At 43.0% G+C, this 27124-nt stretch overlaps 1 protein-coding gene across 5 annotated transcripts in view; it reads left to right on the top strand.

Moving 5' to 3' along the window:
• The window catches only part of NUP188 (nucleoporin 188), a 161167-nt gene that overhangs the window by 72231 nt on the left and 61812 nt on the right, over window positions 1–27124 (top strand). For 4 of the 5 annotated variants that reach the window (XM_040324703.1, XM_040324706.1, XM_040324705.1 and 1 more), the window contains exons 11-20: window positions 888–1088; window positions 2196–2285; window positions 4928–4993; window positions 20194–20313; window positions 20403–20529; window positions 22674–22829; window positions 22907–23033; window positions 23871–23958; window positions 24056–24126; window positions 26996–27107. In XM_040324703.1, coding sequence (XP_040180637.1) covers window positions 888–1088; window positions 2196–2285; window positions 4928–4993; window positions 20194–20313; window positions 20403–20529; window positions 22674–22829; window positions 22907–23033; window positions 23871–23958; window positions 24056–24126; window positions 26996–27107 — 1158 coding nt within the window. The remainder of the gene's footprint in view (window positions 1–887; window positions 1089–2195; window positions 2286–4927; window positions 4994–20193; window positions 20314–20402; window positions 20530–22673; window positions 22830–22906; window positions 23034–23870; window positions 23959–24055; window positions 24127–26995; window positions 27108–27124) is intronic. The other variant, XM_040324704.1, reaches the window with a different exon arrangement.

Raw genomic sequence — 27124 nt, 5'->3', positions numbered from 1 at the left:
GACTTTGAAATAGAAGGCTGTGTCTTTATTTCCTTCTCTTTAAGCCATTGCCAATAGATATCTTTGGAGCCAACAACTTGTAAGGGGAAAATTGAGGCACAGCTTAACAAGAGCCAGAAATTGCATTGGCTGGGACTTTCAGGATGGATGAATAGTGGGGAGTGTCTTACCCACTTCACTTACCCAGTGACACCAATGCAGTGGTCAGTGCTAAAAAATGCACTGTCACTGTATAAATGACACTGGCAGGAAAGGGGTTAACATCAGGGGCAATCAAGGGGTTAAGTGTGTTCCCTGGGTGTGCTTTCTTACTGATTTAGCAGAAATCAGATCTCTCTCTCCCTCGCTGACAGAACAACTGTCTGCCATGTTTACATAGGCAGACTGCCGTTCTGCCTCTCCAGAGAATGATCGTGGGTGGCCGGCGCCCTCTGGACCCACTGATTGGCTCCCGCTGTGTCCAATCACAGTGGCAGCGCATGTGCGCGCCCCAGAGCCGATGGAGGAAATCACAAACAGGTATGTGATTTTGTGCTAAAGGGCCCCCCTGATGCAGTATATGTAAGTGGGACGGACCTTAAGCAGTTTAAACAATGCACTAGCTCCAGCTTCATTTTTTGCCACTTGCCAACTTATTGCCATTGCCATTTGCATCTTTTGACCATATGTAGTATCCAGTGACAATACATTCTATTGTATTTGTCCTTAGTGTGTTTAGAGGCTGCTACAGCTCTATTAAGAAGCTCGCTCTAGTGTTGGATTTACTTGGACTCCCATTTTTATTCTTACGATTGTTGTTCCTAGCAAGTTAGGTATAGTGACCAAACCTTTTTTCCCTATAATATTCTTCCCTTTTTGACACAACATTCTATAACTATTCCGAACAGGACATGGATCAGATCTTGTTTACCTTTGGAGACCTCCCACATCACGCTCCTATTCTTCTGGCCTGGGCTCTCCTTCAACACACACTTGGCGCAGATGATGCTTCTCCAGCCACCCGAAAAATGGGCAACACTGCTTTACAGCTCCATGTTTTCCAGTATCTGACCAAAATGCTTCAAGGCCTCGGTTGTGGTGAGCATAGTGTGAGTATTGCTACACAGTGTTTATCTTTGGCAAATCTCAAATTTGTAAGAAAAAAAATGGCTGCTTGTATGTTGTTAATTAGTTGGGTCATTCAGTAGGCTTAAAGTGGTAGTAAACTCAGTATAACCATTTTCACCTACAGGTAAACCTATATTAAGGCTTACCTGTAGGTGCTGGAAATATCTCCTAAACTTACACGGTTTTGGAGATATTTACAATGTCTCTGTACGCCAATGTATTCGGCGCATGTGCGATGCATAGTAGCCCATTATGCTTTACCTTTGCAGGGAAATGAAGAGGAAATAAAACCCATCAGGGTTTACTTCCTCTTTAAAGTGGAACTTTGCCCATAACTACTTGATAAAAAATGATGTTCTTTAGCAAAGAACCTACATTCAACATTAATAATTATGTTACCAAAATTAGTGTGTGTTTGAAAATTGCCTCCAGCATTGCTCCTGTTTCTTCTTGCTGGAGGCTGCCATTTTGCTAAAGCCCAGAGCCCTGATCAGCAGTAAATCCATAAAGATGAACTAAACCCATGGATTTAACAGTGTAAAAAAAAGTGTTACATTTCCAAAATGCTAGGATTGCTAACTTTAACTTGCATTGTCCGCAAACTGTCAAACCGCAAATGGCTGGTGTCATAACTGATCAGCATAACTGTGCAGCACCATGGCAGTTGAAATCTTGGCTGTAAAGGATAGGAGGGTTTAATTCCAAGGCTGTCGGCAGATTCTGTAGTACCTAAAAATGGAGAGCAACTGAGCATGTGCAGAGCAGGGTAAAAGACAGTGTATTACTGTATTTTAAACAGTATAGGCACTTATTTGTAATGTTTTACATGGCTATACCTACAAAAGGGAACAGCATGAAGTGATCTAGCAGGACTTCATTTTCCAACTAAAGTTCCATTTTAACTTTTACTGGCCTGTCAGTAACAGGGATGGAAACATTGTAGTGTCCTTATACAAATATGTACACTATGCATTAATAATTAAAATGTGGGCTGTAGTTTTTAGTAGTAATCAGTATAATCCATTTTATTGGGACATAATTTTATGTTATTCACCTATTGATACATGTTTTCATTGTTTGTGCTACAGTGTACAACCAGTACCGCTTGTCTGTGTGTCTACAGTCAGCTGTGTTTTGTGCTGATCTCCATAGACCAACAAACACTGGGCAATCAGCAGGTGAGTTGTTATTGTTCTTTTTCTTTTTATATCAGATTTTATTTTATTTGAAATAGGTTTTATACAAATAAACAAAATGAACATATCCCAGAAATACATAACAAAACAAAAATACATACAAAATACAGAACACAGAAAAAAAAGACACAAAGTGCGTACCTAAATGCAATCAAAACGGTAAGTAAGTAAAAAGCATAATAACGACCAGCAAAAAAAATAACATTGCATATGGGCCCCACTTTTAATAAACAAAACAATACATCTATGCCTGAAAGGGCCTGTAACTTAAATGGATGTAACTTTAATTCATAGTCATACCTGGTACAGCAGAGGATGTCATTTCATCTGTGCCCTGTCTTGCCACAAGGAGTTAATCCAGCTCCGAGCAATCCATCTTTTTTCAGTAAGATAAAAACTGACACACGCAGAGAAATAGGTGTTCGTTTCTTCCCCCTTGCTGTGACTGACAGGTAATTTCCTTATATCATGCATGAGCGAGCATGAGAGAGGCATTCTGTGTACTTCACACCGCCCTCGTCTCGAATTCTTCCCTGGAGACTGCTGTGTATGTGCACATGCGCAGGAGTGACATGAGGCCATGAGCAGGGTCTGCTTCCTCACAGAACGCTCTCTGCCACGCCCGTGTGCACACTTTAGACTCCCCTGGCGCGAGGTTTGTCCTCGTAATGCTGGCTAGCCAAGGGGGGTATAGAGGTGGACAGGGAGTCTACTGACATCATGACTCCGCCCACCGAGCGCCGCACAAGATACCCGCCCACTGAATCCGAGTTTTGCGGGGCTACAAACAGAAAAAGGGGAGACATTTGACGGGTAAGGATACATGCAGGAGGCATGTATATCCTTTGAGATGAGCACTACAACAGTGATCCTCATTGGTGGCTTAAGCAACAAAAAAAAACAACGTAGCCCAATAAGTATGTAAGAAGATCCACTGGAATGTTCACATTTAAAATCCCATTAAGTGTGCCCACAACCTCCGCCTAATACCTCTGGAGTTTCGGGTAACGTCACAATAAGTGTGTCAGGTACCCCGAATTATCACATCTAGGACAGGCTGGATAGGCTCTTAAGCCAATCGCACACAAAAATTCTCAGGTTCTCTACACCCTATGGAGAATGAAAAATCCAGGGTAACCTATGCGAAGAGGAAAGTGAAACATGGGGGAGCGCCTGAAGAATCTCTTCCCAAGCATTGCCTGAAATGGGCCCAATATCCTGTTCCCACTTCGTTCTAGAATGCAGATGGAATTTATAAAAGGAGCTCTCTAAAAGGGCTGAGTAGGTAACAGAAATAAGGCCCTTGGTGGAAGTCGCTTATGCTACTCTATCCATCACTCACACCAAGGAAAACCAAACGGGAGAAGAAGAAAATTGATCATGCAAAAGCATGGCGTAGCTGCAAAAATTGGTAAACCTAAGGTTCAAGAAAAATTCCTTTTTATTAGCTGCTCAAAGAAGTGAACCCTTCTCATATATTTGTGAAAGAGTAAGAACTCCTGCCCGTCCCAACCTATGGAAGCCCTGGGGGGTAGATAGCTCAGGGAATCTGTCATTACCCTAAATAAGGGTATATTTGGTGAGGGAGGAGACTCCCAGTGACTTCTTGGCATCCCATGCCTTGAACAACAGTGCACAGGTGGCCATGTTGGAAAGACCAGTGCGCCCTGACAACCCCTCCAAAGCATACAGTGGTGAGCGTCCCTGAAATGCTCAAAACATTTAACGGTCTGGAGCACTAACTGAAGCCTCTAAATCCCATTGTGCAAAGTGCTGCATTTTGGCTGGAAGAAAAGCAGGTGAGCTTTAAAGGGGTTGTAAAATTATTATTTTTTTTCTAAATAGGTTCCTTTAAGCTAGTGCATTGTTGGTTAACCTACCTTTTTCCTTCGATTTCCCTTCTAAATGTTTTTTTTCTTTTGTCTGAATTTCTCATTTCTTGTGTCCTCAGTAAGCTTGCCCCCATCATCCGAGCTGTTCTGGCTGGGGGTTAGGCAGCGTGCTCGCCCCCTCCCTTGGGACTACATCCCTGCGGGGAGACCGCACGCTGACTAACCCCCAGCCAGAATGGCTCGGATGATGGGGGCAAGCTTACTGAGGAGAAACAGGAAGTGAGAAATTCAGACAAAGAAAAAAAACATTTAGAAGGGAAATCGAAAGAACAGGTAAGTGAACCAACAATGCACTAGCTTAAATGAACCTATTTAGAAAATAAAAAACGGACCTTTACAACCCCTTTAATTACATTATAGCACCAGATCAAAATGACCGTCCTTGAGTGCACCCTTTTTTGGGTGGATGGCTATTTGCTGCTGAAACCTCTGTAGAGGGATGGCAGTTTTTTTAATTTCACATAGTTGGTATTTTTTCTTTATTGTAAGTTGATTGTGTTAAGATCTCTCCTAAAGAATAATAACTTGGGTAAATCATGCCTCATCCACTGTTTTTAAATAATTTCTTGATTGTGTGAAAATGTAATTTGACTAGAAGTAATGCCTCTTTTTGGGAAGACTTTGTTTTAGGGAGCGTTACCTGATGTTCACTTACTTGAGTTTTGTTCTCCAGCATGTCCTTGTGAGATTCAAGAATGTATGTTTGTAACTTTGTTTTTTTGCCTTTTACAGGACATAATTGATACTGCTTGTCAAGTACTGACTGCACCAAACTTGTCAGAACTTTTCTGGAATACAGTAAGTGGGGAGATATGCCAGTGGATTTGTGGACCAAATCGCATGCCACCATGTTGCCCCTGAATTTCAGTAATAACATTTCCTTACAGTAGCTTGTCTGCACCAATAATGTTTTTACTGGATTCCTTAAGTATTTCTTATCAAATTATTTCATATTTTTGCAAAAGCATTCGATGCAGTTCCCCATAAATGCTAAATCTTCAAACTGAGGTCTATAGGCATGGGCCATGCAGTTAATGGAAAACTGGTTAGGGGGCTGTGTCCAAAGGGTGGTGATAAATATTGTGCACTTATATTTGTCTGTAGTGTTAGGTGGGGTACCCCATGGCTCTGTCTTGGGACTAATTCTGTTTAATTTATTCATAAATAATATGGAGGATGAGAGAAATGGCTCAATCTCAGTTTTTGCGGACGGACTAGGAATAAGCAGGGCAATAACTTCACATAAGGATAGAGACATTTTACAGGAAGACCTGAATAAAATAATGGGGTGGTCAACTACATGGCAAGTGAGGTTTAATGTTGAGAAATATAAAGTGATGCACTTGGGGGCTAAAAATATAAACGCAAACTACTTACTAGGGGGAGAACCTCTGGGGGAATCGGGGATGGAGAAAGATCTAGGGGTCCTGGTAGAAGACAGACTGAGCAATAGCATGCAATGTCAAGCTGCAGCAAGCAAAGCCAGCAGACTATTAGCATGCATTAAAAGGGAATTTACTCCAGAGATAAAATGATAATCCTGAAGTTTTGTAAAACTGTGGTTTGGCCAAATCTAGAGTATTCCATCCAGTTCTGGTCACCCATTCTCAGGAAGGATGTGCTGGAGAGATTCCAGAGAAGGGAAACCAAATAAATAATGGGACTGGAGGACTTCAATTACGAGGAACGACTACAAGCACTAAATTTATTCTCCCTGGAGAAGAGACGCTGTGGAGATATGATAGCGGTATACAAATACCCCATTGGTGATCACAGCATAAGAAGAAAACCTTTCAGTCTCAGGTAGTGTAAGAGGACACGGGACCACACAATGAGATTGGAGAAGCGGTGTAACCTTAAGCTGCGTAGGGGGTTTTTCACTGTCCGGGCGATAAGAACGTGGAACCCTCTTTCACAATTGGTGGTGGCAGCGAGAATATTGATATTTTTAAAAGACTCTTGGATGTACATCTTGGTGAGCAGAACATACAGGGATATGAAAATTTATTATAGACGCTGACACACACACCTACGTAGGTTGAACTGGATGGACTATTGTCTTTATTTATCCTTACTTACTATTAAACTAAAATTTTGGCTATGTAATGGCAGCAGAAATTATAAAACGTTAAAAGAGAAGTATGGGGTTTACAAAAGAAAACACTCATACTGGATGTAGAATCAATGTGTTGCTGCATTTGTCCCCCAGAGCCTCTGGGCTCGTTCTCTCAGTTCTCCCCTCCAGCCCTGAGCAGAGAGCAGTGGCTGTGACGCTCCCTAGAGCACTGGACTGTGGAGAGGAGGGAATGACTAGCTCGGTCTCCCAACCGTGCAGCTGAGAGGCTAAGTCGGCTGCTGGTCCAAGCATCTGGGTGGATCCCTACTGTAAAGTTAGGATCTCTCCCCAGCCTGGACCGGCTGCGTGACATCAGCTGACGACAGAATTTAGCCTTAGACGTATAGCCAAAAAAATAACCTAGAGTCATTAAAACTAAAATTAGATTTGTATAAGTAACCTTTTTATTGTCTCTTTATTTTAAAGTCAGGTCTGTTAACCACTTAAGCCCCGGACCAATACGCTGTCTAAAGACCCAAGGTGTTTTTACAATTTGGCAATGCGCTGCTTTAACTGGTAATTGCGCGGTCATGCAATGTTGTACCGAAACGAAACTTGCGTCCTTTTCTTCCCACAAATAGAGCTTTCTTTTGATGGTATTTGATTGCCTCTGCGATTTTTATTTTTTGCGAAAAAAACGCAAAAAGTCCGTAAATTTTTAAAAAAAATGATTTTTCTTATAACAAAAAGTAAAAAATATTGAATAAACTAAATTTTAGTCAAACATTTAGGCCAAAATGTATTCAGCCACATGTCTTTAGTAAAAAAAATCGCAATAAGCGTATATTTATTGGTTTTCGCAAAAGTTATAGCGTCTACAAACTAGGGTACATTTTCTGGAATTTACACAGCTTTTATTTTATGACTGCCTATCTCATTTCTTGAGGTGCTAAAATGGCAGGGCAGTGCTAAACCCCCCCCAAATGACCCCATTTTGGAAAGTAGACACCCCAAGGAAACTGCTGAGAGGCATGTTGAGTCCATTGAATATTTTTTTTTTTTGTCCCAAGTGATTGAATAATGACGAAAAAAAAAAAAAAAAAATGTTTACAAAAAGTTGTCACTAAATGATATATTGCTCACACATGCCATGGTTATATGTGGAATTGCACCCCAAAATACATTCTGCTGCTTCTCCCGAGTACGGGAATACCACATGTGTGGGACTTTTTGGGAGCCTAGCCGCATACGGGGCCCCAAAACCAAGCACCGCCTTCAGCATTTCTAAGGGCACAAATTTTTGATTTCACTCCTCACTACCTATCAAGGTTTCGAAGGCCATAAAATGCCAAAATAGCAAAAAAAAAAACCCGAATTACCCCATTTTGGAAAGTAGACACCCTAAGCTATTTGCTGAGAGGCATGTCGAGTCCATGGAATATTTTATATTTTGACACAAGTTGCGGGAATATGACAAACTGATTTTTTTTTGCACAAAGTTGTCACTAAATGATATATTGCTCACACATACCATAGTTATATGTGTAATTGCACCCCAAAATACATTCTGCTGCTTCTCCCGAGTACGGGGATACCACATATGTGGGACTTTTTGTGAGCCTAGCCGCATACGGGGCCCCGAAAACAAAGCACCGCCTTCAAGATTTCTAAGGGCATAAATTTTTGATTTCACTTCTCACTACCTATCACTACCTATCACAGTTTTGAAGGCCATAAAATGTCAAGATGTCACACAACCCCCCCAAATGACCCCATTTTGGAAAGAAGACACCCCAAGCTATTTGCTGAGAGGCATGTTGAGTCCATGGAATATTTATTTTATGGCCCCAAGTGATTGAATAATGACCAAAAAAAAAAATATATATATATTTTACAAAACATTGTCACTAAATGATATATTTCTCACATATGCCATGGGCATATGTGGAATTACACCCCAAAATACATTCTGCTGCTTCTCCTGAGTACGGGGATACCACATGTGTGGGACTTTTTGGGAGCCTAGCCGCGTACGGGACCCCGAAAACCAAGCACCGCCTTCAAGATTTCTAAGGGCATACATTTTTGATTTCACTCCTCACTACCTATCACAGTTTCGAAGGCCATAAAATGCCAAAACAGCACAAAACCCCCCCAAATGACCCCATTTTGGAAAGTAGACACCCCAAGCTATTTGCTGAGAGGGATGTTAAGTCCATGGAATATTAAATTTTTTTGCCCCAAGTCACTGAATAATGACCAAAAAAAATAAATTACAAAACGTTGTCAATAAATGATATATTTCTCACACATGCCACGGTTATATGTGGAATTGCACCCCAAAATACATTCTGCTGCTTCTCCTGAGTACGGGGATACCACATGTGTGGGACTTTTTGGGAGCCTAGCCGCGTACAGGGCCCCGAAAACCAAGCACCGCCTTCAAGATTTGTGTGAGTGAAATCAAAAATTTATGTCCTTAGAAATCTTGAAGGCGGTGCTTGGTTTTCGGGGTCTCATACGCGGCTAGGCTCCCAAAAAGTCCCACACATGTGGTATCCCCGTACTCAGGAGAAGGAGCAGAATGTATTTTGGGGTGCAATTCCACATATAACCATGGCATGTGTGAGAAATATATCATTTAGTGACAATTTTTTTTTTTTTTTTTTTTTTTGTCATTATTCAATCACTTTGGACAAAAAATAAATAAATCAATGGACTCAACATGCCTCTCAGCAGTTTCCTTGGGGTGTCTTCTTTCCAAAATGGGGTCATTTGTTTTTTTTTTGTGCTATTTTGGCATTTTATGGCCTTCGAAACTGTGATAGGTAGTGAGGAGTGAAATCAAAAATTTACACCCTTAGAAAGCCTGAAGGCGGTGATTGGTTTTTGGGGTCCCGTACGTGGCTAGGCTCCCAAAAAGTCTCACACATGTGGTATCTCCGTACTCAGGAGAAGCAGCAGAATGTATTTTGGGGTGCAATTCCACATATAACCATGGCATGTGTGAGAAATATATAATTTAGTGACAATGTTTTGTACATTTTTTTATTTTTATTTTTTTTGGTCATGATTCAATCACTTGGGGCAAAAAAAAAAATATTCCATGGACTCAACATGCCTCTCAGCAAATAGCTTGGGGTGTCTACTTTCCAAAATGGGGTCATTTGGGGGGGTTTTGTGCTATTTTGGCATTTTATGGCCTTCGAAACTGTGATGGGTAGTGAGGAGTGAAATCAAAAATTTGCGCCCTTAGAAATGCTGAAGGCGGTGCTTGGTTTTTGGGGTCCCGTACGCGGCTAGACTCCCAAAAAGTCCCAAACATGTGGTATCCCCGTACTCAGGAGAAGCAGCAGAATGTATTTTAGGGTGCAACTCCACATATAACCATGGCATGTGTGAGCAATATATCATTTAGTGACAAATTTTTTTTTTTTTTTTTTTTTGTCATTATTCAATCACTTTGGACAAAAAATAAATAAATCAATGGACTCAACATGCCTCTCAGCAGTTTCCTTGGGGTGTCTTCTTTCCAAAATGGGGTCATTTGGGTTTTTTTTGTGCTATTTTGGCATTTTATGGCCTTCGAAACTGTGATAGGTAGTGAGGAGTTGAAATCAAAAATTTACACCCTTAGAAAGCCTGAAGGCGGTGATTGGTTTTTGGGGTCCCGTACGTGGCTAGGCTCCCAAAAAGTCTCACACATGTGGTATCTCCATACTCAGGAGAAGCAGCAGAATGTATTTTGGGGTGTAATTCCACATATGCCCATGGCATGTTTGAGCAATATATCATTTAGTGACAACTTTGCGCAAAAAAAAAAAATATATATATTTATATTTCCCGCAACTTGGGTCAAAATATAAAATATTCCATGGACTCGAGATGCCTCTCAGCAAATAGCTTGGGGTGTCTACTTTCCAAAATGGGGTCATTTGGGGGGGTTTTGAATTGTCCTGGCATTTTATGCACAACAATTAGAAGCTTATGTCACACATCACCCACTCTTCTAACCACTTGAAGAAAAAGCCCTTTCTGACACTGTTTGTTTACATAAAAACATATTATTTTTTTGCAAGAAAGTTAAGTTGAACCCCCAAACATTATATATTTTTTTAAAGCAAAGGCCCTACAGATTAAAATGGTGGGTGTTGCAATTTTTTTTTCCACACAGTATTTGCGCAGAGTTTTTTCAAACGCATTTTTTGGGGAAAAAATACACTTTTTTTATTTTAAAGCACTAAAACACACTATATTGCCCAAATTATTGATGAAATAAAAATTATGATCTTAGGCCGAGTACATGGATACCAAACACGACATACTTTAAAATTGCGCACAAACGCGCAGTGGCGAAAAACTACATACATTTTTAAAAGCCTTTAAAAGCCTTTACAGGTTACCACATTAGATTTACAGAGGAGGTCTACTGCTAAAATTACTGCCCTCGATCTGCCCTTCGCGGTGATACCTCACATGCATGGTGCAATTGCTGTTTACATATGACTCCAGACCGACGCTTGCGTTCGCCTTTGCGCAAGAGCAGGGGGGGACAGGGATGCTTTTTTTTTTTTTTTTTTTTTTTTAATATATTTATTTCGCTTTTTTTATTTTATTTGTTAACTGTTCCTTCCATTTTTTTTTTTTTTTAACCATTTTTATTGTTATCTCAGGAAATGTAAATATCCCTTATGATAGCAATAGTTAGTGACAGGTACTCTTTTTTTTTTTAAATGGGGTCTAGATCTTTCCTCTGCCCTCAAAGCATCTGACCACACCAAGATCGGTGTGATAAAATGCTTTCCCATATTCTCAATGGCGCCGTTTATATCCGGGGGGGGGGACATTCCCTCCCACTGAATGTAAAAGCAGTCTAGAGGCTAATTAGCCGCTAGGACTGCTTTTACATGAAAGCCGACCGCTGGCTGAAAAGAATGATACCAAGATGATGCCTAAACCCGCAGGCATCATTCTGGTATAACCATTCAAAGTCCAGCAGCATACCAGTAAGATTGATCGGTGGGTATGCCCAACATTAGAATACCTCCCTTCATCCACCCACTTCTAATGATGGACATACATGCACCATTTATATATGCCGAAGCATGGGGGCATCCTCCCGCAAAAAAGTTATGCTGCGTACGGACGGACTTTTCTATGCCGCGTACACACGGTCGGACTTTTCTATGCCGCGTACACATGGTCAGACTTTTCCACGGGAAAGCCTCCGTAGGAATGTCAACCGTATGTAAGCGGCATTAGGAGCAAAATCGCTCCTCCGCCCCAAATGCCCCCATGCTTCGGCATATATGCTCTTTTTTGAACTGTGGTGGTGAAATCACCTCCTACAGCATTGGAGTCGCGGCTTTATATATCGTGGGAGCAAACGCTGTTGCTGTCACGATAAATAAATCCGCACTGCAACTGAATGGCGTACCTGCTAAGCAAATGATGGTTAACATTAAAACAAAGTAACATTCCAGTATAACAGTAAGATCATACCATACCTGCAAAGCAAATACCTATAAAAAAAACATAGTAAAAAATAAAACATTTTTTAACGCAACCTGTGCCTAAAATATATATATGCCGAAGCATGGGGGCATCCTCCCGCAAAAAAGTTATGCCGCGTACGGTCGGACTTTTCTATGCCGCGTACACACGGTCGGACTTTTCTATGCCGTGTACACATGGTCAGACTTTTCCACGGGAAAGCCTCCGTAGGAATGTCAACCGTATGTACGCGGCATTAGGAGCAAAATCGCTCCTCCGCCCCTGCTGCCCCCATGCTTCGGCATATATGCTCTTTTTTTTAACTGTGGTGGTGAAATCACCTCCTACAGCACTGGAGTCGCGGCTTAATATATCGTGGGAGCAAACGCTGTTGCTGTCAAGATAAATAAGTCCGCGCAACAGCTGAATGGCATACCTGAAAACAGTAAAGTAAATTAAATTACATACCTGAAAAGCAAGCATGAAAAAACACAACAACAATAAAACTTTGCAGAATAGAATACAGTAAAAAAGAGAAGAACAATAGAGAGAGAATAGAGAGGGAGAGAACAATAAAACGACAACTATTTTTTTTTTTTTTTTTTTTTCCTTTTTTTTTTTTAACACTTTTTTTTGTAACTGTTCAACTTTTCGGTTCCAGGTTTGGGTCTCTCAAAATGCGATGGCATCTTGGGAGACCCTCTGTAAGTGAGCCTAGCCTGTGTAATGTTTTGCCCTACGCTAATACTTCACTAGTGTGTGGAAGCGTTCAAAACATTCCCCAATACAAAGACCAGGATCGGCAGGACATTTGGGACAAAAATAACGGGTGTCACGCCTAAATCCGCGCTTGGTACAGACACGACATCTTCTTTGGGGGGTTCGTTGGGTAGGGGTACTCTCGATGGCATACAAAAAATGCCTCTCATGCAGTCGGCTTACTGCATTTGGTAGGGGATGGTGAGGTACAGTACCGCCTGGATACAGGAGTTCTGTGATGATATCCTTCTGGAATTGAAGGAAGGATCCATTCTGTCCTGAAGCTCTGTATACGACATGAGCATTCAGTAGAGCCAATTGGAATAAATGTAGAGACACTTTTTTGTACCAGCGTCTCGTCTTGCGGGCAATATGATACGGCGCCATCAACTGGTCGTTGAGGTCCACCCATCCCATGTTTTGGTTATATTCGTGGACACAGAGGGGTTTCTCCACAATACCAGTCGCCGTCCGAATTTGTACTGTCGTGTCTGCGTGAAGGGTGGTAAGAACGAAAACATTCCTATTGTCCCGCCACTTCACAGCGAGCAAATTTTTACATCTGAAGCAGGCTCTCGCCCCCAGGCTAAGACGGGCATCTACAAGCCTCTGGGGGAAGCCCCGGCGATTAGGTCGCACGGTGCCACATGCTCCAATCTGATGATCAAACAAGTGGCTAAAAAGTGGCACGCTGCTGTAACAATTGTCCACGTATAAGTGGTACCCCTTTCCGAATAAGGGTGACACCAAGTCCCAAACGATCTTGCCAGCGCTCCCCATGTAATCTGGGCATCCTTCCGGCTCTACCTCACTATCTTTGCCCTCGTAAACCCTAAAGCTCCATGTGTAGCCTGTTGCCCTGTCACAGAGCTTATAGAGCTTGACCCCGTATCTGGAACGCTTGCTGGGAAGGTACTGTTTGAAAGACAAGTGGCCAGCAAATTTAATGAGGGACTCATCAACGCATACAACCTGCTGGGGATTAAACAAGGCTGCAAAACGTTCGTTGAAATGGTTTACGAGGGGCCGAATTTTGTAGAGCCGGTCAAATTCAGGGTCTCTACGTGGACGACAAAGTGCATTGTCACTGAAATGCAGAAACCGCAGGATCGCCTCGTATCGTTTCCTGGCCATGTGAGCAGAGAACACGGGCATATGGTCGATGGGATGTGTGGACCAATACATCCGCAATGATGGAAATGGGTGTATGCCCATGTTGAGGGTAAGGCCCAGAAATGTCTTAAATTCGGAAACCTCAAGAGGTTTCCATTCTTTGGCAAGGCGAGACTGGGGGTTAGCGGCGATGTAGGTACCAGCATATAAATTAGTCTGGTCCACAATAGATCTATAGAGATCTTCCGTGAAAAACAGCGAATAGAAATCAAGTGGCATAAAATTCGCTGTATCCACCTGAATACCGGGTTGGCCAGTGAATGGGGGAAGTACGGGTTCTGCAGAAGTGGTGGGGACCCAATCAGGATAGGCGAATTCTGCAGGAAGGGCACTATGGGCACGACGGGCCTGTCTCTGTCTTCTTCTTGGTGGCAGCGGGACACTACTTGTGCTTGCCACCTCGCCAGCTTGAACTGCACTTATGGGACTCGCCACGTCGCCACGTCTTACTGCAGTGCTGGATGAACGACCAGGGTGTACTAGGCCGCTGGTGCTTGCCAATCCACCAGAAGGAATAGCGGCGCTAGTACTGGCTCTCTGCTCCATACAAGGGTCCTGCGGTTCTTGCTGCTCAACAACATCAGAACGGGATCGGGTACGCCTGGCCTTAGCAGGGACCACAACTCCGTCGTCCGAACTATCTGACATGGAGCCGCTGTCGTAAACGGGTTCGTATTCTGAGCCAGATTCTGTCAGATGCGTGACCTCCTCTTCTTCACTATCTGACATGCACAGAATCCTGACGGCCTCTTCACCAGTGTACATTCGCTTTGTCATTTTGGACTCTAAATTTAGTCGTACACTGGTGATGATTCACAGGTAAAAAAAGCACCTGACTATAGAAAGGAAAATGTAGAAAACGCTTCGAAAAAAACTGTTAGCGATCGCAGGGATCAGGCCTGTCTCTGCGAACGCTGCAGTTATGTGTCTTGTGTTTTTGAAGTGACAGTGATCGATCGATACTGCACTTGGGTGGGTTGGGCTGGGCAGAGGGGGAAAACGCAGGTGCTAGCGGGTATCTGGGCTGATTCCGCTAACAATGCGTTTTTGGGTACCCTAAACTGCTGGGTACGCTAGTATAGATCTGATCAGATCAGGTATCGATCCGTTCAGATACTATACCACTAAGGGGAGTGTATGCTTTGCGAGTGGGTGTAAGCGGTACTGGCACTAACCTAACGCTACCTGGGGCGACGCAGACCCTGACTGACGCTAAAATTTAATTTATATCACCCGCCGGGCGATCAGGGGGTTAAACCTTTATTGGGTTATATACGGCGGGTGCCCTGATGCTATAAACAGCAAACTAACCAACCAGCGTCAACCGTAACACTTATACGGTGATCACTGGTGAAAGGGTTAACTAGGGGGCAATCAGGGGTTAAAAACTTTATTTATGGGGGTACCTAACGCTATAGAACCTGGCGGCGAACCTCAAAAAAAACTAACTGCCTAGCGGCAACAGTGACACTAATACAACGATCAGAAAGTCGATCGCTTAGTGACACTGGCAATAGGGGGTGAAAGGGTTAACTAGGGGGCAATCAGGGGTTAAAAACTTTATTTATGGGGGTTCCTAACGCTATAGAACCTGGCGGCGAACCTCAAAAAAAACTAACTGCCTGGCGGCAACAGTGACACTAATACAGCGATCAGAAAATCGATCGCTTAGTGACACTGGCAATAGGGGGTGAAAGGGTTAACTAGGGCGGTGATCAAGGGGTTAAACCTTTATTAGGGGGGGGTAGGGGGCTACCCTGGACCTAAAGGGGGCTAAAACTAACTGCCCTAACACTTTTTTCTGTAACACTGACACTAAATGCAGTAATCAAAAAAAAAAAATGACACTGCATTCAGTGACACTGTTACAGGAGACTGGGGGGGGGGGGGGGGGGGGCGATCGGCGGTGACTGAAGGGGTTAAATGTGCCTATGTGTGCTGGTGTTAGAGTAGTGTTGGGGTGCAACTTACGTTTGTGATGTCTCCTCTCCTCAGCGGTGGTCGATATGACCACCACGAGGAGAGATCACACACTTCCTCCTTCCTGTTGTTTACACTAAACACAGGAAGGAGGAGGGGGGAGTGCAGGGGAGCGCTGGCATTGGCTGAGAGCGATCGCAAGGGGATGGCTGAAAACGGACAGCCATCCCCTCATCCCGGATCGCTTCTGCAGCCGACGGAACCGCCGCATGTACCGGGGGGGGGTCCAATCGGACCCCCGACCCACGTCAAGCAGGGCACGTATATATACGTACATGTGCCTGCCTGTGCCATTCTGCTGACGTATATGTACATGCGGCGGTCCTTAAGTGGTTAATGAAACCAGGGAAGCAGGATAGGGGAAGGAAAATCATGAGCTGTAAATAGGCCTATGTGGTCTGAAGCCATAGCAAGACTGCATTGGGAGGTTGACCCTAGTGGAGTCTTTAGCAACTTTAAATTGGACATCCCAGGGGAATGTTGTCACCCACATGGCAGAGCAGGCCACATGCAGTAGACCATATTCTGTTCATACCTTTCCTCCCAAGTGTCTGTCCTCCTTTTTTTTTTTTACAAATAGTGGACCTAACTTAAAGGGGTTGTAAACCCTCCTGTTTTTTCACCTTAATGCATCTTACTATTACCGGCCCCCCAGCCCCCCCGTTTTACTTACCAGAGCCCTGAAAAGTCCCATGTCGAGAACGCGCTGGATCTTTGCCCGGGGTTCTCAACTCTTCATTGGATTGATTGATCGCAGCACAGCCATTGGCTCCCGCTGCTGTCAATCAAATCCAAAGACGCGGGCGTTTGGGGCCACACTGTGCAAAACTAGCTGCACAGTGGAGGTAAGTATGACATGTTTGTTATTGAAAGAAATAAAAAACAAACCTATAGTGTCACTTTAAGTGTAAAAGTGGAACTAATCTTTCACAAAATAATAGTAGCTTTTGTAGTGCTGAGTTTTCTGCCTTTCTTTGTACATGTTTTCTCTCCCTGCCCTCTACAATAGAGTCTTTGCATGAACTTCCTGTAAGCCTAGGTTCACAATGATGAGTGTTTGAAAACATGCGCGTTCTGTATTTCAAACCGGCAATGCAGTCCGACATCGGTTGCGTTTTGACAGACATCTGTGTGGGTTCATGCACAGATGTCTATTCAAATCTTCCCCGAAGTCGCCAAAAGTAGTACAGTAACTACTTCTGGGAATCGGTGCGGCGCCGCAAAGTCAGATTCGGACGGTGCCATTGCCGGCAACACCTGCCGATTTGACATGCAATTTGACATGTCAAATCGGCCCAATGTGAACGTGGGCAAAATGTCTTCTCCAACTGTGATTAAAAGTCACATTTTGACCAAGGGGACTACAGAAGAATGTGCCAGGACACTTTGACACACAACTGCTTGTAGTCATCTCAGAAGAGTGTACCAAGGAGTGACATCACTGCAGATGAATTGAGGGAGCATTGTTATCTTAGAACAAAATGCTTGTCAAAAATATCTAGGATGGAGTGATGTTACCCAAGTGCTATATTACATAGGTGCATAATTAGTCAGGTTGAAAAAAAAACACAAGTCCATCTAGTTCAACCTATAAAAGGGGGGAAAAAATATACAATCCCATATCCTTAACCAGTTCCCGACCCCCGCATGTACATATACGTCCACAATATGGCACGTACAGGCACATGGGCGTACACGTACGTCCTCGCCTATTAGCGGGTGGGGGGTCCGATCGGGACCCCCCCCGCTACATGCGGAGGTCGGGTCCGCTCGGGGAGCGATCCGGGACCACGGCGCGGCTATTTGTTTATAGCCGCTCCGTCGCGATCGGTCCCCGGAGCTGAAGAACGGGGAGAGCCGTGTGTAAACACGGCTTCCCCGTCCTTCACTATGGCGGCGCATCGATCGCGTCATTCCCTTTATAGGGAAGACACGATCGATGACGTCATTCCTACAGCCACACCCCCAAACAGTTGTAAACACATACTAGGTGCACCCTAACTCCTACAGCGCCACCTGTGGTTAACTCCCAAACTGCAACTGTCATTTTCACAATAAAGAATGCAATTTAAATGCATTTTTTGCTGTGAAAATGACAATGGTCCCAAAAATGTGTCAAAATTGTCCGAAGTGTCCGCCATAATGTCGCAGTCACGAAAAAAATTGCTGATCGCCGCCATTAGTAGTAAAAAAAAAAAAAATTAATAAAAATGCAATAAAACTATCCCCTATTTTGTAAACACTATAAATTTTGCGCAAACCAATCGATAAACGCTTATTGCGATTTTTTTTACTAAAAATAGGTAGAAGAATACGTATCGGCCTAAACTGAGGAAAAAAAATGTTTTTATATATGTTTTTGGGGGATATTTATTACAGCAAAAAGTAAAAAATATTGCATTTTTTTCAAAATTGTCGCTCTATTTTTGTTTATAGCGCAAAAACTAAAAACCGCAGATGTGATCAAATACCACCAAAAGAAAGCTCTATTTGTGGGGAAAAAAGGACGCCAATTTTGTTTGGGAGCCACGTCGCACGACCGCGCAATTGTCTGTTAAAGCGACGCAGTCCCGAACTGTAAAAACCCCTTTGGGTCTTTAGGCTGCATATTGGTCCGGGGCTTAAGTGGTTAATCCTACACCCACAGTTGTTCCAGAGGAAGGCAAAAAAAATCCAGCAAAGCACGATCCAGTTTGCTCCAGCAGGGGAAAAAAATTCCTTCCTGATCCCCCTAGAGGCAATCGGTTATTCATTGGATCAACTTTACCTATAAATCTTAGTACCCAGTTATATTATGTACATTTAGAGAAGAATTCAGTCCCTTTTAAAAAGAAATCTACCGATCTGGCCAGAACCTTCTCTGGAGGAAATCTGTTCTACATTTTCACAGCTCTTACTGTGAAAAAACCTTTCTGTATTTGGAGATGAAATCTTTTTTCCTCCAGATGTAAAGAGTGTCCCCTTGTCCTCTCTGATGACCTTTTAAAGTGAATAACACCAAGTTCACTATATGGACCACTTAAATTGAATTAAACTTAATTTGTGGGGAACTGGTATAGGGGGGTGGTTGTCGGATCTTGTTGAACACTCTAGTCCAGTTGTTGTCAACTTAAAAATTCTAGAGGACCTCAGGTGTGGCTCCTAATGCTTCCATGCTTTACCGCACCTCTACGCCCCAAATTTTTGGTCCTGCTGCATTTTTTGCAGCATAATCGCAATGCACAATAACCCCCAGCATTTGTGTCAGTAAGTGCAATAACCCTCAGCATTGGTGTCCAGTAATATTTTTTGCCTCTTACATTGGTGGTCAGTGGCAGTGATGTTTATTCACCCCTGCATTAGGGGTCAGTAGCAGTGCAATTTAGCCTCTTGCTGCCCACAAAATGCATTTGCAGGAGCAAAGAGGGTGGGCTTTGATGCCCACATGCGACACATATGAGGTTTCTGTGCTGAGCGTGCACTCACTGTGTGCTCCCAGAACAGTGACCAAGCTCTCAAAATAATAGGGGGTCCTGTGGGCTCCTGATCATGTGATCGGGCACCACAATGCAGTGGTGTGAGCCAGGCACATAGAAGTTAAAGCATTTTGCCTTATCTTGTGGTGGTACTACATTGGATTAGCCACCCAATGCAGTCCCACTACACTTAAAAAAAAAAAAAAACATGGGGGAATTGGGGAAAGGGGGCACAAGTTAAACCACTACTCTATAGGTCGTCAATGGAACTACCTATAATTGATCATATACCCTGTTGGGTTTTGTTGCCGTAACCAATAAGCATATCAGTAAAATAAAAGGGGAAGGGGATCTAATGATCTAATCGGAATTAGTCATTTTATTCCAAAAGATATCCTTTTAAAAGTGCAGTTGTGCAAAACCTCTTGTCAGTTATTTATGTTTATGGCAATTTAATTTTACATGATTTGATTTGTCAAAAGGTTTTGCACAACTGCACTTTTAAAATGATATCTTTTGGAATAAAATGACTTTGTACTAATTCCGATTTAGAGCATTACACTACAAAATACACAGAACCTTTCCAGTAAATTTCTGTTTCATTTATTTTATGTGCGTACAAATTTGCCCAATATGTATAAAATGAGTTTCATATACTTTTGATTATTTGATTCCATGAATTATGTGGTTTTCCATATTCAGTCAAAAAATTACAACCAGAAAGGAACTGTATCTCCCAATCCATAGAACAACGCCTTCATCTCTATCCACAAGTATACTGAAAATGGTAGCCAATATGAAGACCAAGGATGAGGTCACATGGGTTTGAACATGAGTCTGAACTGGCCTGAGCAATGCTGGCAAATTAGACAGCCAATCATATGTGGCAGAGGCATTCCCTGCCCCCCAGCCAAGCTTATAGATGCCCTTTTCATACGTGCTGATGCAGATTGGGGCATGCTTTTGCCACTTATGATTCAGACTTGTGTCTGAAGCCGCCTGAGCTCATGCCTAAAGAACACATGGCTGAAGCTGAACATTACCGTATGAACTAATGATTGTGTCTTATTTTTCACCACCAGCAGTCTACTGTAGGCCTGGGAGTCTTGCTGGACAGTGTGTGCACCATGTTCCCTGCCCGCCTGGCACCTCTTCTCCAGCTCTTAAGTGCTCTCGTCTCCAGCAAATCCACTGCCAAAAAGGTAAAATAGAGAATAATTGATGGGTTATTGCTATGCAGCTGATCAGATTGAGCTGATTGTGGTTTACGTTATGTGAATTTTTTTTACAGGTGTACACTTTCCTGGATAAGATGTCTCATTACACAGAACATTACAAGCACAAACCTCATGATATCATGTCGCATAACGATGAGACTCTCTGGAGGAGGCACACTCCGAAACTTCTATATGCCTTGGGTAACCTCTAAGTTTGTTTAATGGTTCATTTATATAAAAGCCTGTGAATGACTAAACTTGGAGACACTTATAGCAAAGTGTGTGTGGGAGAGACGTTTACAGTGTACCTGTGCTCTGCAATTGCACCTTGCGTTAAAGGAGACTCTTTACCATTCAGAGAAAACTGAATCTATTGCAGCCCCTACAAAATACCCAGTGCTTTTGCGTATGGGTAAGCATGTGACCTCCTGTCATGACCTCATCCCTGACTCGTCAATCATGTGCATGCTCTGATGTGGCACTTACACAGTGTTGAGTTATGGAGCGACAGTGGAGTTTTGAGAAAGTGTGTATAAGTGATTTAAAGCAGGGGGAGAACTCTAAAGAGGCACTGGGTGTTATTTACGAAAGGCAAATCCACTTTGCACTACAAGTGCAAAGTGCATTTGAAATTGCACTGAAAGTGCACTTGCTGTAAATCTGAGGGGTAGATCTGAAATGAGCGTAAGCTCTGCTAATTTTATTATCCAACCATGTGCAAGCTAAAATGCCGTTTTTTATTTTTTTTGCATGTCCCCCTTGGATCTACAGCGACTGCACTTCCAAGTGCACTTCCGAGTGCAAATTCAATTGCAAAGTGGATTTGCCTTTTGTAACTAACCCCCATTGTGTTGCTGCTTGTGTTCACCTTCCTTTCACTCCCACGGCCTCCCTGTTCATCTCTCTGAGCAAACAGAAATACATATAAATATAGAAGATTGTGAATGATAAGGGAAAAAAAAGGTTTACTTTCCTTACCTGGTTGGTTTTTAAGCTGCATGATTCTGGCTAGAATGAGAATAAAGATCACGATTCTCGCAGCGTAACATCATCTTTCACATTATACAAAAAAAACTGGGCTAACTTTACTGTCTAGTTTTTCTTAATTCATTGAAGTGTATTTTTTCCCCCAAAAAAATCGTTTGAGAGACCACTGCGCAAATATAGTGTGACATAAAATATTGCAACAGTCGCCATTTTATTCCCTAGGGTCTCTACTAAAAATATATAGTGTTTGGGGTTCCAAGTAATTTACTAGCAAAAAATACTGATTTTAACTTTACAGTTGTTTTAGCAGCGTTTTTGGACCGCTAGCTGGGCGCATTTAACCCCCGCTAGCTGCCGAAGAAAGGGTTAAAAGCACCTGCAGCGCTGCCCTTTAATTTCAGCTTCAGCAGCACTGCCCATTCATTTCCATGGGCAGGGTGTTTTGAGAGCGGTGTATACACTGCTCCTGCACTGCCCCATGATGCTGATTGCAGGACTTTTTTTTCCTGTCTGACAAGTGCACCGCCCCAGTGTGAAAGCACTCAGGCTTTAACACTGGGGAGGCATGATAGGTGCTTTTCAGACACTTTACATGTGGTATTTTTAGTGCTAAAAAAATTGAAAAGTGCCTCAGTGTGAAAGGGGTCTAAAGTGGTTAAACTTCCCTCATTTACAGACCAAAGTTCATCCCTTTGATCCAAGAACAAAATGTTACAATGTTTATAGTTATCTACCAGCATGGACAATGTTGTGAAAAACTTGGCAGGCTGCCCGTTTTTTTTCTTTTGACAGCTGAGTGAGCAGAGAACTCTACACTTGTTATATGAATGAATGGGGAAATTCTGCATTGAGATGATAAGAGGGCATTTAATCGAGATCACAATTTTTTTTAACAATTAATCGTGCAGCTCTAGTTGCTGGTGCAATGAAGGGCCTCTGCCTGTCCACGTATCCTTCATAAAAGTATATAAAAGCATTGATTAAAGAGTTCCAGCTAACTTGTGGCCTTAATCATAGCTGACTGTGACTTGGTTGTCTATGATAAGGCCGTAAACTGGCTGAAACTCTTTAATAAATGCTTAAATCTATGTGGACTATACCTTTTTTTTATTTTTTATGTATTTGCCTGATTTATAATAAAGCACCAAAATGCTTCATTATAAAATGCCAGAACACTGGTTGTAGTATATGCAGTATGGATTTACTATTGTAAAATGTGACACCCCCCCCCAGATGCAACTCTGAATGGTCAGTCGCTAGTCTTCACTGCCCACTATTGGTCTAATTGTTGACCTTTTCCACTGCCTTGTTGAAAGAAGAAAACCAATTGTAATAAGGTTTGCTGTTCATTACTCCAGGACAGGGACAGACCAACTTGCGCATACCTCAGGGGACGGTCGGCCAGGTGATTTCTGATGACGATGGTTTCCTTGTTCGCTGGGAATTCTCATTTAGTAGCTGGACCCTGTTTACCTGTGAGGTTGAAATGCTCCTTCATGTTGTGTCCACAGCAGGTGAGATACAAGTGAAATCTTACTTTCTGCCACTGAATTGCAATGCTCGTTTTTAACTCTACTCTCTGTGTCCCCAGATGTCATACAGCACTGTCACAGGGTGAAACCAATCATAGACCTTGTACACAAAGTTATCAGCATTGACCTATCCATAGCTGACTATCTCCTACCTATTACATCCCGCATGTACCAGCTGTTACAGAGGTAGGTGAGCAAAGTGATTGGTAGACACATGAGGGCAAATATTTAAAAGAAGCTGTCTGGATAGAAATATGGATATACTGTTGCAGACTTGCTTTAAAGCGGGGGTTCACCCTAAAAAAAAATTCTAACATTTCATGGAGCCAACCTAAGACCGACAGTATGCTTTTTAATTTTTTTTTGCGTACATACCATTTTAGGGCTATTTTCACCCCCGGCTTTCCCACGGGAGTGGGCGTTCCTAATCACAGGCTGTGATTGACGTGCTTCCGACCGGTGCATACGCTCACTCGGCGCGTCACGAGTTGCCGAAAGAAGCCGAACGTCGGTGCGGCTCTATATGGTGTCTGTGCACCGACGTTCGGCTTCTTTCGTCAACTCGTGACGCGAAGAAGCACGTCAATCACAGCCTGTGATTAGGAACGCCCACTCCCGCGGGGAAGCCGGGGGTGAAAATAGCCCTAAAATGGTATGTACGCAAGAAAAAAACAACAGCATACTGTCGGTCTCATAGGCCGGCTCCATGCAATGTTAGAATTTTTTTTTTTTAGGGTGAACCCCCGCTTTAAGCTCACACACTCCAGGCTGTCGTCTTTGCTTTGCTACTTAGACTAATCCAGGGCATATATATTGGTGAGGGCTTCATTGACCTCTACCATCAACAACAAGACAACAGTGCACTCCTATTTTTCTGTTCAGATAAGTTAATTTTCTTGTTCAAGGTGTTTATTAGAACGTTGGGTTACATAGGAACCATTGACAAATGCATTGGACCGATTAAAAATTGTATCAGACAGGTTCGTTTTAGGAAAATTCCTCACCTGTTGTGTTTATTTGCAGGTTAACAACTGTTATGAACCCACCTATGGATTTCATTGCTTCGTGTGTCAACTGCCTGACTGTGTTGGCGACACGTATGCCTGCAAAGGTGAGAATGGAGTTCGGAGGGTGGAAGTTTAATCTGTGTTACTGTGTAAAGGCATTTTATGGCATAAAAATGGATTCCTTTGTTGTTATGGTTTAAGGTTTGGATAGACTTGCATCACACTGGATTCTTGCCATCCGCTGCTAATCCTATCTCGAGCCACATTATCAGGTATATTTTGTAATTTTTAGCTCAAAGAAGCCTGTTGATATGAAATTATTACATTGTGGTCGCAGAAGCAATCAGTTTTCAGCCTATCTCTGTAGACTGTTAATTACCCGTGTTTTTTGTCAACACAACCTATAATGAACAATAGTGCTTATAAAGAACATTGATTTATAAAAATTAAAGGGAAGGAATAGTGCACATGGTTTCTCAAGGTCAGCCAGTCATGTTTCAACAATACTTAGTCTGTTCTGTCCTTGGGGTCCTCTTTGGCGCCATCGGATGTGTCTGGACCCTCTTGGCTAACATTTTTGCCAGGGCCAAGCAAGGCTGTGACCAATTTCACCCAGTTATTTGTTGACCCTAATAACAAAAGCCCCAAGCACACTCCCATGCCCCTTCTCCAGTAGATTCTATATCTGAAATGCCTGCAGCCTTAGCGGCCTCCAAGAGTTTGGCCACAAAGACTCTGATTCTGACTTGCTCTAGCCTTTGCAACTCCCTTGAGAACATTTCAGCTCTTATTAATGCAGAGCATGAGGATCAGCCTGTTGCTTCTACCAGTGTCATTTCCAGTCTTGGGTAATTTAAAACTCCTAAGGCTGCAGAGACTTTCTATTTGCACTAACTTTTTTTAAAAATGAATCTGTGTAGATTGAAAACATTCCAGATAAGCGGTTTGTTTCCTCTAAATGCAAAGAATAACCAACTCCTGACAACCTCATTATAGAAGATAATGGTAGCAAGTGCACACATCTTCCACAGTGGTAAAGACCTAAGGAACAGACTGTGTTTTGCCTGTCTTAAAACATGCCCTTTTTTGTTTCTCCACTCTCTCAATTTCCCCAGCCACCCTCCAGTCCTGGCACTCTGTCTACTAAATCATCAGAAAAAGCGCCCAGAATTTCCAGAAAAAGATTTGTAGCATACAGTACCCAAGAAGCTAGGTACTCATTTAGTTCAAGGCTCTACTTAAACTAAGATGTCACTTTTGGGATTATTGACCCCTTTTCCAGATAATCTTTGTTTAACAATCTTGTAGTAAACCTTATGAAACAAGTAGGCTCAAAATAGAGGGCGCAGAACAAAAAACACATATCTGATCCTTTTACATTTAAATAGTTGTTATGTGAAACATATATATAACTTTATATATTGTTTTCTAGTATGATAAAGCATGTCGGTTGACAATAATCTTCCATTAGAAAAATCAGCCCTATGGCCTACATCCACTACTCAGAGGATGCTTAGAAAGTGACTTTCACCTTATATTAAAAGGCTTGATCTTTAAAAGAGAAGTATGGCTTCCTGTAAAAAAATAAACATTAAAGCGGATCTCCACTCTAAAGTGGAGTCCCGCTGATCGGAACCCTCCCCCCCTCCGGTGTCACATTTGACACCTTTCAGGGGGGAGGGGGGTGCAGATACCTGTCTACAGACAGGTATCTGCACCCACTTCCGGCCCTACGATACGGGCAAAGGACGGGTTTTTTCTCCGCTTCCCGTCGCCCCCCCCGTTGTATGCTGGGAACACTCGGCTCCCAGCACACAGCGGGAGCCAATCCGCGGGCGCAGCGCGACTCGCGCATGCGCCATAGGGAACCGGGCAGTGAAGCCGGAGCGCTTCACTTCCTGGTTCCCTCACCGTGGATGGAGGGGGGAGCAGCAGGGTGACGAGCGATCGGCTCGTCATCTGCTGCGATCACCGCTGGACTCCAGGACAGGTAAGTGTCCTTATATTAAAAGTCAGCAGCTGCAGTATTTGTAGCTGCTTGCTTTTAATATAGTTTTTTAGTGGCACATCCGCTTTAAGGCCCCTTTCACACTTGTGTGACTTTTCCTGTGACTTGGGACTGCAAAGTTGCATGACAAGTCATACCCCATGATTTCCAATGAGTACTGTTTATATCTGTGTATCAAAGTAGTCCCTGCACTACTTTGGTCCGACTTTGATGTGACTTGAGGTCCATAGACTTCAAGATTACAAAGGCATTGTTTCAAGTCACTGCAAAGTCACGCTACTTTCAGGTCGTACAAGTGTGAAAGGGGCCTTATACTAGGTGGATGCAGCATCGTTGCATGTTGCATCTGTTCCTCCGGCAGGACTTAGCGATTAAACACTGCTGATTGCCCAGTTCTCCCTTCTGCTCTGAGGACTGTGAGTCAGCAGCTCTCTGCTCCAGCGCTCACTGGAGCCCTGGGCTTTGGAGGAGGAGGAGAGAGCAGTTGACTTGGGCTCCCAGCCTTTCACCGAGAGGCTGGGATAGGTGCCAATCCATTCTTCTGGGTGGATCCCGACCATATGGTTGGGATTTTTTCAGAGCCTGCACTGGCTCTGTGATGTCAGGCAACAGCGGCCTTTTGCCATAGAAGTGTAGCCAAAAGGCTAGGAAATGAGGGCTCATGAGTAGCTAGCACTTACAAAATGAGAAATGCTAACAAAATGGGCAACAGCCAGAACAGAAAAGTTAGATAATGTCCCCAATTGACTGAGAGAGATTTGATGGTGAAGTACAAAAGAGCTTCCCCCCACTTGCTCTGTTGAAGACATTGTGCAGCTTATCCAACCAATTGTCAGCTCCAATAATTATCAGGAACATACCCCACTGCCATTTTCAGGTATACAGCTCATAATGATTGTTTATATGTCTATGAAGGTTCAAATGTACCAGAGTCGTGTTATAGTCGTATTCAACTTTGAAAAGCTGTGAAACATCTTCAACCATATAGGAAATATCCAAATGAATGTAATAGTGTTATTCTGTCAGCCTTATTTTCCCTTTTCCCCCCTCATTCTTATTTTCTAAAAATTATACACATGATCCTGCTCAAAAACTTGTCTTTTGCTTCCCCCCCCCCCCACCCTTGTGCATAGCACTGAAGGTATGAGTGCTGGTGGCTTTGGGACTCTACTTGGAATTGAGCAGACACTGGGTGAATACAATGTCACCATTTCATTCCTTCGCCTCATCACCACCTTAGTGAAGGTACGAATCTCTTTAAA

The sequence above is a fragment of the Rana temporaria genome, chromosome 9, assembly GCF_905171775.1.
Source record: "Rana temporaria chromosome 9, aRanTem1.1, whole genome shotgun sequence".
Taxonomy (NCBI): domain Eukaryota; kingdom Metazoa; phylum Chordata; class Amphibia; order Anura; family Ranidae; genus Rana; species Rana temporaria.
Note: the sequence above shows the minus strand (reverse complement) of the source record. Positions and strands in the feature narration are given on the sequence as shown.